The sequence below is a fragment of the Mesoplodon bidens genome (assembly GCF_964165515.1).
Source record: "Mesoplodon bidens genome assembly, chromosome: 13".
NCBI classification, from domain to species: Eukaryota; Metazoa; Chordata; class Mammalia; order Artiodactyla; family Ziphiidae; genus Mesoplodon; species Mesoplodon bidens.
In genome coordinates, this window is record NC_138169.1 from 15,645,442 (window position 1) to 15,657,399 (window position 11,958).

An 11,958-nucleotide genomic window follows, 5' to 3' on the forward strand; every position below is an offset into this window, starting at 1 on the left:
GGAGTGTCCTCAAAAAACTAAAAATAGAGTTACCAAATGATCCAGCAATTCTACTCCTGGGCATATATCCGGACGAAACTCTAATTTGAAGAATACGGGCACTCCAGTGTTCACAGCAGCACTATTTACAATAGTCAAGACATGGAAACAACCTAAATGTTCATCAGCAGATGAATGGATAAAGAAGATGTGGTGTACATATATACAGTGGAATACTACTCAGCCATAAAAAAGAATGAAATAATGCCATTTGCAGCAACATGGATGAACGTAGAGATTATCACACTAAGTGAAATAAGTCAGAAAGGGAAAGACAAATACCATATGATATCACATATATGTGGAATCTAAAATATGACACAAATGAACTTATCTACGAAACAGAAACAGACCCACAGATATAGAGAACAGACTTATGGTTGCCAAAGGGGAGGGGGTTAGGGGAGGGATGGATTGGAAGTTTGGGATTAGCAGATGCAAACTATTATATATAGAATGGATATAAACAACAAAGTCCTACTTTGTTCCCCTACCACAGGGAACTATATTCAATATCCTGTGATAAACCATAATGGAAAAGAGTATGAAAAAGAATACATATATATGTATAACTGAATCATATATAACTGAATCACTTTGCTTACAGAAAAATTAACACAACAGTATAAATCAATTATACCTCAATAAAAATTTTTTTAAATAGTGTTACTCTACAAAAAGAAAATACATTTTCTTACATGAAAAAACAAATTATTTAAAAAGGAAAAATAGGGTTTCCCTGGTGGCGCAGTGGTTGGGAGTCTACCTGCCAATGCAGGGGACATGGGTTCGTGCCCCGGTCCGGGAGGATCCCATGTGCCGCGGAGCGGCTGGGCCCGTGAGCCATGGCCGCTGAGCCTGCATGTCTGGAGCCTGTGCTCCGCAACGGGAGAGGCCACAACAGTGAGAGGCCCGCGTATCATAAAAAAAAATTAAAAAATAAAAAGGAAAAATAAGACGATTGGAAGCAAAGAGGACAAGACGCTCATGTTTGTTATTCCAGTTGGCGGACGCATGAGTATTTGTAATATTACTCTGGGTACTTTTCCCTATTACCACTCCCGGCAGCGCTGTTTTAAAGATTAAATTAGATACCATAAGTAGAGTACTCAGGGCAGTGTCTGACCCACTGTAATTGCGCAAACTATGTCACCTCCTCCCCTACCCCCCATCCTCCCAATGCAGATTATGGGCCCCTTCCAAGTTGGTTTCCACAGGGTAGTGCTGATGGCCCCTCTGCTTTATCTCCCTAACCAGGCTGGGGGCTCCGTGAGACAAGGCTAGGGTAGCGCCATCCCCAGCAATGGGAGTGAACCATCAAAGGGCTGGAACATAGTAGGACCTCAGCACCTTGCCAGGGAGTGAATGCCTGCCCCGCAAGGACCTGGCAAACTGTGGGTGCCCAATAATTACTCATTTGAACAGACATCTGAGCACAGAGCCACATTAGTGAGGCCCCATCCCACCCATCTAGGAAGAGGTTTGACCAGACATGGGGCACCGAGGGGCAAATTCTTGGCCAAGAGACCCACGTCCTGTTCACTGCACCCCAATTTAGATTGGGAGTTTAAGGCTCCTCCAGAACGGGCAGAAGATGATCCCTTCCCTGCAGCCCCCTCTCTCTCCCTCTCCGGGTGGATTCTCCAGGCCTCAGGCAGGCAATGGAATGTTGTGTCGTTGGTTGCTCGGGCGACCGAGGCTGGCTGGGCGGCTACCTTCCGGGAATACTGAGCGTGCAAACCCTTCATCAGAACCCTCCAGGGCCTCCTCTAGGCTAGTGCAAAACTCCAGAAAGAAAGCAAGCCTGGGGCAATTGCCAGGAGAATGGCAGTGCCCTGGGAGAAATATTTCCGACTGGCCTTGCAAGAGAAACTGTCTACGTGAGTGGCGTGGAGTGGCAGGGAGGGCTGAAAGGAGGGCAGGAGCAGGTGGGATGATCCCTCCCTTCCCCCTACCCCTGGGTTCTGGCTTCCTCGGGCAGTTCTTGGTGGGGGATTATTGCCCCCATTTCATAGAGGCAGAGACTGAAGCTCCGAAGGCAATGGCAATTTCCGCAAGGTCTCAGGGGTAGTTAGGGCAGAGCAGGTCTCCAACCTGTTCCTGATCTCCATCCCTAGTTGATAGCCAGCTGAGATTATATCGTTTGATCCAAGGTGGGAAGGAATTACTCTTTGAGCTCTTGCCCCCTCTCACTGCAAACTGCATTTTAAAGGAAGGGTGGAGGAAGCTTGTCCGGGGCCTGCCTTCTTTCAGCAGTGTGGCCGGGGGTCCCATCTTCAGTCTCAGAATCAGTAAAATGGGAGGGTTTCCCCTGGACCAGAGCTGGGAGAGCGTTGCCTAGTGGAATGGCAGTGCACCCCTTCTGCTCCCTACACGGCCGACCCTGCGGAGCTGTGTCCATCCCCTCCTCTCCCTTGTCAGCCTGGCTCCGGATCCCAGCCTCCCCCTGGATCCTCCCCGCAGAGGTCAATAGGCAGCTCAGTCTCAACTTGGCCTCGGCGAAGAGCTGATCTCCCTGCTCCCCACTCAGCGCACCATCAGCAACATCTAGGTTCCCCTTCGACTCCTTTCTCACCCTCTCGTCACCCCATCAGCTCTGCCCTCCAGTGGTATCCAGAACCGACCCCTCCTTACCTCTCTACTGCACCCTCCCAGATCAGAGCCCCATCCTCTCCGCATTATCCAGTGACCCGTCCCTGGTCCCTGCAGCTGCCCTGCCCCTCCTGTTGTCCTTGCTCCCCACAGGAGCCACAGGGGGTTCCCTCCTCTGCTCCAAACCCTCCCATGCCTCCCACCTCACTCAGAGTCAAGGCCAAAGTCCCCCCTCACCACGGCCCACCGCAGTCTCACCCTCACAACTTCCCTGATCTCAGTTCCCATCTCTCTGCTCCCTCCTCCCCTCCAGCTGCACTGGCCTCCTGGCAGCTCCTTCTACACACCAAGGTCCTTCCCTTGGGGGTTGGCATCGGCCATTCCCTCGGCCTAGAATCTGTTCCCTGCGGTATCCACATGGCTCCCTCCCTCTTCCCCCTCAAGTTTCTGCTCAGATGTCCCCCCACAGAGACTTTTCTATCTCCCTGTTGAGAGATTTCCTTCAGTCTGCTGAATTTTTCATCTTACACCTGCCATGTCCTAGCATTATTTATTATTATTTGCTAGCTTTTTTTCTGTGGCAGCGGGATAGCAGCTCCTGGAGGGCAGGGATCTGTCTGTCTTGATCAGGGCTGCATCCCCAGTGCCCAGAACAGTGCCTGGTACAGAGTAGGTGCTCGGGACAATTTGTTGAATGAATGAAAAATTCAACAGCCAGGAGGTGGCTAATTGGGGTATGTCAGGCACCAGTGGGGAGTCTGGGGGCCCTGACTCTTGCCTCCTTCACCCTCACCTCTTCCTTGAGCCCCTCCAGGAAGATCCAGGGGCAGAATGTGGACCACGTCCCACCGCCACTGCTGCGTCTCTTGGAGAAGAGGCAGGAACTGGTGGATGTGGACCAGGGTCTTCAGGCCCAGAAGGAGGTGAGCCACTCAATGCAGTCCCTGAAACTTTTTGGGACAAAAAGTTTAAAAAAAGATGGGAATAAAAAGATGGGAAAGTGATGGAGCCAACTTATTACTACCAGGTCTGAGACAAATCACCATCCTGAGCCTTGGTTTCCTCGTCTGTCAAATGGGGATCAAATGAGATCAGTGGTTTGTGCAAATAAATGTGCATTGAGCAGCTACTGCATGCAGGGCACTGCACTGGGATCTAGAGGTCTCACCACAGTCCCTGCCCTCATGGGTTCACAGCTTAGAGAAGGGGACAGACAAGTGTCCAGGTGGTGATGGCTGTGAGGGGGGAAGCACTGAGCAGGGGCTGTGGGAGCCCAGAGAAAGCCCCTATCTCTACACAGGGGTGGTCATGGAGGGCTTCCTGGAGGAAGTGATGTCTTAGGGAACGCTGAAGGGCAAGTCGGCTTATCCAGCAAAGGGGGCCAGGGTGAGGAGGGAGAAACAGGCAGAGGGAGCAGCATATACAAAGACAGGAAGGCAAGGACAAAACACAGGTGGGTAAGAGGCTAGAAGACAGTATCGGAGGAGAAAGGGTAAGATGAGGCCCCAAGGAAGAGCAGAGAGGCTGATAAGCAGGGGCTACAGGAAGGAATTTGGGCTTCATCGTGGGTGGTGAGAGCCACGGGTGGATTTGAGCAAGGGTTCAGTGACACGATTAAGGGCAAAAGGGACTTCCCTGGTGGTCCAGTGGTTAGGACTCCGCGCTTCCACTGCAGGGGGCATGGGAACTAAGATGCCACATGCCGCAAGGCGCAGCCAAAAAAAAAAAAAAAGATTAAGGGCAAAAGATGAGCGAGGTTAAGTGTGAGCGTGAAAGCGCTGGATGACTTGAAACCCCAAACACACACAGACACCCACTCCTTACCCCCCAGGTGTTCCAGACTATGCAGGCATCCCTGAAACAGCGGTGGAAACAATTGGAACAGAAAGAGCAGGAGTTAAAGGGGTCCTTTGTCCGCTTTGAAAAGTTTTTGCAGGTAGGTGGAGCCTGCTGGGGGGAGGCAGGGCAGAGGGTCACAAAGTCACAATCCTAAAGGAGCCAGACAGGTCACATAAACTTAAAAAGTGGGCTTACCAACACAAAAGGGAGTGGTGGGAAATACACACTCATTGCCTGAAGCATTTTTAAAAGCGTGGGAGAGGAGTGAGGGACCAAAATCAGAGATTCTGGCTGGATTTGGCCCGCGGGCCATCTGTTTGCAACCCGTGACTCAGCGTGCGAATGTTGGGGCGGAGTGGATGCGGCAAGCTCCGCAGGCTCCCAAGTCCTGGGGGTCGTCGCCTCCTCTCCATCCCTCCTTCCCAGGATGCCGAGGCCCGGCGCAGCCGCGCACTGCGGAGGTCGGCGGAGGAGCGGCAACTGGCGGGCCGCCGGGAGGAGGAGGCGCTGCGGCTTCGGGCTCAGCTGGAGGAGCTGCAGCGGGAGCGCGCGCGGCTGCAGCGCCGGCTTTGGCGCCTCGAGCCCTGCGCGCGCCTGCTGGGGCAAGTACTGGAGCAGCTGCCCGAGGTGAGCGCCCTGCGGGAGGTTTTAGTGTTCAGCGCCACGTGCAGCCCCAGGCAGCCTCAGGGACGGCTTTGGAAGTGTGCACTACTGGAGCGCTGACTGTATGCCAGGAGTCACCACTTATTGAGCACTAACTGTATGTCAGGAACACGCTTTGTTCTTGAATTCTCCCCAAGGTCCAGTGAAGTGAGTCTTGTTATTGCCAACCCCATTTTACAGATGGGGCAACTGAGGCTCAGAAAGATAACTTACTCAGGACACACAGGCAGGTGGGGGGAGGGGGAATCCAAACACTCAGTATTAGTTGAATGAAACAGTGACTTAGTATTAATCACAGGCAGTGAAGCTTAGCTAGGCTTGATGGCGGCGGTGGGGAGGGGCCGGAGTAATCACACTTCTGGGGCAGGGGCTGTGTGATGCCCCCATTTCACAGTTGGGCTGAGGAGGCGCGGGGGGTGGTAGGGCGGGGAAGGGCAGGGGGGCTGCTGTCCCGGTGAGTCCCCCTCCCGACCCCATCCCAGTTCCAAGAGGTCCCCGAGCTGGTGGCGCGCTTCGACGGCCTGGCCGACACGCAGGCGGCGCTGAGGCTTACGGAGCGCCAGCGGCTCGCGGAGCTGGAGGAGGCGCGCGCGCGGCTGCGGCGGCTGCGGGACGCCTGGCAGGACGAGCTGCTGCGGCAGGGCCAGCGGCGAGCGCAACTGCTGGAGAAACTGGAAGCGGCGCGGGAGCGCACGCTGCTCTGGGTACCGCCGCCGGGAGGAGGTGGGCGCCCGGGACCCCAGCCTCCCACCGCCGGGAGGAGTGCCATATGGGGCAACGCTACGCTCATGGGCAGGTTTCAGGCATCGGAAAGCACTTTAGGGCGCAGGAGTCCCTTCCTATGAGAACTTGACACCCGAGTCCAGCACTCCTTTCCCTGATAGCACCTAGGGGCATCTATGACTGGTGGGAAGTGGACGCGAATGTGGCCCCAGCCCTCCTCAGGCCAGCTCACACCTTAATGGGGAAGGGGGCGGTGTTCTCCAGGAATCCAAGTGTATTCAGATCCAGAACACCGCGGCTGAGAAGACCCTGCTCCTGAGACGCACCAGGATGGCAGCACTCAACCTGTTCCAGCTAGTGTGCCAGCACCAGCGGCGGCCACCTGCCCCGGACATCGAGGACACCGAGGGGCAGCTGGAGCAGGTGAGGATCCTTTATGTCACCTCCAGCCCCCTAACCGTTGGGAATATCATGGTACCTGAAATCCCACCTTCTCTGGGTTAAGCATGACCCTCTGCGATCAGAGCCCAGTCTCCTAGCTCCCTGGCCGCCTAGCCCCCTGCCTGGGAGCCCTGGGTTTGTCTTGGCTCTTCTGGTCACCTGCTATGAGGTCAGAAGGAAGTTGGATCCTCTCTGGGTCTCAGTGCCCTCACTGTGCAGGAGGCCGGGGTATATACTGATGGGTACAATACAGTTATGCCAAGAGTTCTTCTGTCTCAGGATCAAAAGCACAAACGTGACATTGATAAGAAACCAGGAGATGGAGACTCACTTTTCATTAGTCCCTGACCCTCTGGCTCCCGCATGGTCAGGCCTTGGCTTCCCTGGGGAGCGTGAGGGCAGCGTTGTACAGTGGTTTTTCTTTCTGCACAATGGCATTACAAATGTCATCGTGTACCAAGTATGCCCGGCTTTTCTATTCACTCGGGTTTGCAAGGTGGTAGAACATGTGACATGGTTTACAACAGAGGCAGGGGGTTTCTGACTTTGGACACTTCTGTTGATTCTAGTGGGTCTCCAAAGCATGGCCCCTTTGAGAAGTGGAGGAAACACCCCCGCCTTTGCCCCATCCTATACCACTCCTGTCCTGCAGCCAGAATTCCAACCAAATGCCAAGAACTGGGTCCCCAGAGCCTACCTTTGTGCCACATCCTGAGTCGGGTGAATTCGTATGTACACCACTGTTCTCTCAAGCGTGGCCCGGGTACCCCAAGGTACGAAAGACGACTCTAGGAGGGACAGAGGCTCGATATGAAGCAACAGGCAAAAGCCAGTCCTTTTTATTTTATTTTAATAGAGCTTTATTGGAGTATAATTGCTTTATTGGAGTATAATTGGAGTATAATTGCAATACTGTGTTAGTTTCTGTTGCACAACAAAGCGAATCAGCCATATGCATACACGTCCCCATATCCCCTCCCTCTTGAGCCTCCCTCCCATCCTCCCTATCCCACCCCTCTAGGTCATCGCAAAGCACCGAGCCGATCTCCCTGTGCTATGCGGCTGCTTCCTACCAACCATTTTACATTCCATAGCGTGTATATGTCGATGTTACTCTCACTTCGCCCCAGCTTCCCCCTCCCACCCCATGTCCTCAAGTCCATTTTCTATGTCTACCTCTTTATTCCTGCCTTGCAACTAGGTTCATCAGTACCATTTTTTTTTTTTTAGATTCCATATATCCATTAGCATATGGTATTTCTTTTTCTCTTTCTTACTTCACTCTGTATGACAGACTCTAGGTCCGTCCACCTCACTACAAATAACTCAATTTCGTTTCTTTTTATGGCTGAGTAATATTCCATTGTAGATATGTACCACATCTTCTTTATCCATTCACATGTTGATGGACATTTAGGTTGGTTCCATGTCCTGGCTATTGTAAATAGTGCTGCAGTGAACATTGTGGCACATGACTCTTTTTGAATATGGTTTTCTCAGGGTATATGCCCAGTAGTGGGATTGCTGGGTCATATGGTAGTTCTATTTTTAGTTTTTTAAGGAACCTCCATACTGTTTTCCATAGTGGCTGTATCAATTTACATTCCCACCAACAGTGCAGGAGGGTTCCCTTTTCACCACACCCTTTCCAGCATTTATTGTTTCTAGATTTTTTGATAATGGCTATTCTGACTGGTGTGAGGGGATATCTCATTGTAGTTTTGATTTGCATTTCTCTAATAATTTTTAGTGATGCTGAGCATCTTTTCATGTATGTTTTCCTTGGTGAAATGTCTATTTAGGTCTTCCGCCCATTTTTTAACTGGATTTTTTGATATTGAGCTCCATGTGCTGTTTGTATATTTTGGAAATTAATCCTTTGTCTACTGTTTCATTTGCAAATATTTTCTCCCATTCTGAGGGTTGTCTTTTTGTCTTGTTTATGGTTTCCTTTGCTGTGCAAAATCTCTTAAGTTTAATTAAGTCCTATTTATTTTTGTTTTTATTTCCGTTACTCTAGGTGGGTCAAAAAAGATCTTGCTGTGGTTTATGTCAAAGAGTGTTTTTCCTATGTTTTCCTCTAAGAGTTTTATAGTGTCTGGTCTTACATTTAAGTCTTTAATCCATTCGGAGTTTATTTATGGTGTTAGGTAGTGTTCTAATTTCATTCTTTTACATGTAGCTGTCCAAGTTTTCCCAGCACCACTTATCGAAGAGGCTGTCTTTTCTCCACTGTATGTTCTTGTAATTTGTCATAAATTAGGTGCCCATATGTGTGTGGATTTATCTTTGGGCATTCTATCTTGTACCATTGATCTGTATTTCTGTTTTTGTGCCAGTACCATACTGTCTTGATTACTGTAGCTTTCTGGTATAGTTTTAAGTTGGGGAGCCTGATTCCTCCAACTCCGTTTTCCTTTCCCAAGATTGCTTTGGCTATTCGGGGTCTTTTTTGTTTCCATACAAATTGTAAAATTTTTTGTTCTGTGAGGAATGCCATTGGTAGTTTGCTAGGGATTGCACTGAATCTGTAGATTGCTTTGGGCAGTATAGTCATTTTCACAATATTGATTCTTCTAATCCAAGAACATGGTATATTTCTCCATCTGTTTATGTCATCTTTGATTTCTTTCATCAGTGTTTTATAGTTTTCTGAGTACAAGTCTTTCACCTCCTTAGGAAGGTTTATTCCTAGGTATTTTATTCTTTTTGTTGCAATGGTAAATGGGAATGTTTCCTTCTCTGATTTTTCGTTGTTGGTGTATGGGAATGCCAGAGATTTCTGTGCATTAATTTTGTATTCTGCAACCTTACCAAATTCATTGATTAGCTCTAGTAGTTTTCTGGTGGCATCTTTAGGATTTTCTACGTATAGTAACATGTCATCGGCAAACAGTGAGTTTTACTTCTTCTTTTCCAATTTGTATTCATTTCTTTTTCTTCTCTGATTGCTGTGACTAGGACTTCAAAAACTATGTTGAATAAGAGTGGTGAGAGTGGACAGCCTTGTCTTGTTCCTGATCTTACTGGAAATGCTTTTTCACCATTGAGTACGATGCTTGCTGTGGGTTTGTCATATATGGCCTTTATTATGTTGAGGTAGATTCCCTCTATGGCCACTTTCTGGAGAGTTTTTATCATAAATCGGTGTTGAATTTTGTCAAAAGCTTTTTCTGTATCTATTGAGAGGATCATATGGTTTTTATTCCTTAACTTGTTAATGTTGTGTATCACATTGACTGATTTGTGTATATTGAAGAATCCTTGCATCCCTGGGATAAATCCCTCTTGATCATGGTGTAGATCCTTTTAATGTGTTGTTGGGTTCTGATTGCTAGTGTTTTGTTCAAGATTTTTGCGTCTATGTTCATCAGTGATATTGGTCTATAATTTTTTTTGTGATATCTTTTTCTGGTTTTGGTATCAGGGTGATGGAAAGCCAGTGCTTTTTCAACCAACCATCTGATCTTACCAAGGAGAAAGGTTCAATGGGGTGGGGGGGCAGCAATTATGCCTTTAACCTCATAATACTCCCTGGTCTCCAGGGCCTGGGGGCTCACACCCTCTGTGGGCAATGGTAGCTGCCAGAATTGAGTAACCAGGTTTCATTTTCATTTTGTTATTTTTCCGGTTACCCCTTACTTATGGCAAGGAGTAATTTAATCTCTTTCCACTTTTGGTAGAGATATAGTTTCCTTGTCAGATGTTTATTTCGGTGAAGGAAGAGCCCAAGGATAAGTTTGCCATCAAGTTCTAGGTCTTGGCAGTGGATCCGTGGGTGTTCATTAAGTTTGTATCAATAAATAGGTTAGTTAAAATAAAGGAGGGTGCCCCATGGAGAAGAGTAGGTCATATACCAGTGAACACGACTAATCCAATTAAAAGGAAAAAAATAAAAAAAGAATTGATGCAAGTGAAAATACTAATTCAACTATAATACAGGTGATAGCCATCTAGAAAACTGAAGATGCCCGCTAATCAACTGTTTGGGAAGCCTGGACTGAGGCTTCAAAAACCCAGAATGGGGGCTTCCCTGGTGGCACAGTGGTTGGAGTCTGCCTGCCGATGCAGGGGACACAGGTTTGTGCCCCATTCCGGGAAGATCTCACATGCCGTGGAACAGCTGGGCCCGTGAGCCATGGCCGCTGAGCCTGCGCGTCCGGAGCCTGTGCTCCGCAACGGGAGAGGCCACAACAGTGAGAGGCCCGCGTACCACAAATACAAAACAAACCTAGAATGGTTTAGGCCATTGTTTGGGCCATCCCTGCCTCAGGGAACCACCATCATTGCTAATAAGGGTCTCTACCCCCCACCCCTGCTTTGCAGCCGAGGTTTTGAGGGGTGGTGACTGGACACTCAAGAGGCTGGGATTTGACTCTGGCTGTGTTGGAACCCCCAGGTGAAGCTCTTCATCCTGGACCTCTCTGCCATGCTGGCTGGCCTCCATCAGGCCAAGCCCTCCGTCCCTGCCTCCTGACCCTGAACCAGGTGAGCAGTGGGGGAGGTGCCGCCAGGAGGTACACAATTCCTGCGGGGTACAGGCTGAGTGGCTCTCACCAGGAAGACGGGAGGGCTGTGCCCGCTCAGATTGCAGTGGGGTGGGCATGAGGGGCGCACAGCAAATACTAAATGAATGTGGGCTACATGGAGGGAACCAATCCCACATCCACCATGTGACCTGGGACCTGGTCCTCCCACCCAGGGCAGATGGGGGACTTTTTTTTTCCTCTTAATAAATTTATTTATTTCTGGCTGCGTTGGGTCTTTGTTGCTGCACAGGCTTTCTCTAGTTGTGGTGAGCAGGGGCTACTCTTCGTTGCGGTATGCAGGCTTCTCATTGCGGTGGCTTCTTGTTGCGGAGCACGGGCTGTAGGTGCACGAGCTTCAGTAGTTGTGCAACGTGGGCTTCAGTAGTTGTGGCTCATAGGCTCTAGAGCACAGGCTCAGTAGTTGTGGCACACGGGCTTAGTTGCTCCGCGGCATGTGGGATCTTCCTGGACCAGGGATCAAACCCATGTCCCCTGCATTGGCAGGTGGATTCTTAACCACTGCGCCACCAGGGAGGTCCCCAGTTGGGGGCATTTAAACAAGCTGATGTTGGTCAGATGCTTGGAATGGGGCCTGGCGTAAAATTTCTGGTAAATTCTAGATGAGTGTTTGGTAAGTAAAGTAAAATAAAGGAGGACCAGCGAGAGGGTCACACGGCAGACACCCATCCCCGGGGCGTTTGCTCACAAAGGCTCCTCCGTCGTGGACTGGCGCTGAGTGATGGCCATTCTGAGAATGCAGCTACCGGAGGCTGCCCTTGACCTTCCCAGGACCCCCAACAGGGGCTGAGGAGCACAGGGCTTAAAGCAGGACAGAGGCCAGGACAGGTTTTGACCTCTGGGTGTGTGGGGATAGTGCGAACTCCTTCACGGCCGGGGAGCGCACTGCACCCTCTGCCCCCAGACTCTACGTGCTGTTTCCCTCCCACCGTCCAGTCCCAGCTGCAAGCCTGTCCTGGTGGGAGAAAGGGGACCGACTGCCAGCTTTGGGGCGTTCCCATCTGAGCAACCAACCCATCCTCTGAGCCTGACTTTCCTCACCTGCAAAATGGAGGCTCCAGCAGAGCCCACTCGGGACTTGCCCACGTGCTCTCGGCTCAGCCGCACACTAGCT

General features: G+C 50.3%; 2 protein-coding genes across 2 annotated transcripts in view; one reads left to right on the forward strand and one right to left on the reverse strand.

The window, feature by feature from the left end:
* RASAL1 (RAS protein activator like 1) overlaps positions 1–7,014 on the reverse strand; it is a 47,659-nt gene extending 40,645 nt beyond the window's left edge. Inside the window, exon 1 of the mRNA XM_081251742.1 lies at positions 6,995–7,014. The gene's annotated coding sequence lies outside the window, so the exon portion shown is untranslated. The remainder of the gene's footprint in view (positions 1–6,994) is intronic.
* On the forward strand, positions 1,753–11,878 carry CFAP73 (cilia and flagella associated protein 73). The gene is made up of 7 exons (XM_081251747.1): positions 1,753–1,919; positions 3,446–3,554; positions 4,463–4,567; positions 4,897–5,097; positions 5,616–5,837; positions 6,121–6,279; positions 10,697–11,878. Exons 1-7 carry the CDS (start codon positions 1,864–1,866, stop codon positions 10,772–10,774), a joined length of 930 nt encoding a protein of 309 aa, XP_081107873.1. The 5' UTR covers positions 1,753–1,863; the 3' UTR covers positions 10,775–11,878.
* Positions 11,879–11,958: the final 80 nt, after the last annotated feature.

What these genes read in the sequence shown, in the direction of transcription:
- CFAP73 (XM_081251747.1), top strand. Translation starts at nt 1,864, where the DNA reads ATGGCAGTGCCCTGGGAGAAATATTTCCGACTGGCCTTGCAAGAGAAA. An exon ending in GCTTTGAAAAGTTTTTGCAG is followed by an intron (nt 4,568 to 4,896) that starts GTAGGTGGAGCC and finishes CCTCCTTCCCAG; the next exon opens with GATGCCGAGGCCCGGCGCAG. An exon ending in TACTGGAGCAGCTGCCCGAG is followed by an intron (nt 5,098 to 5,615) that starts GTGAGCGCCCTG and finishes ACCCCATCCCAG; the next exon opens with TTCCAAGAGGTCCCCGAGCT.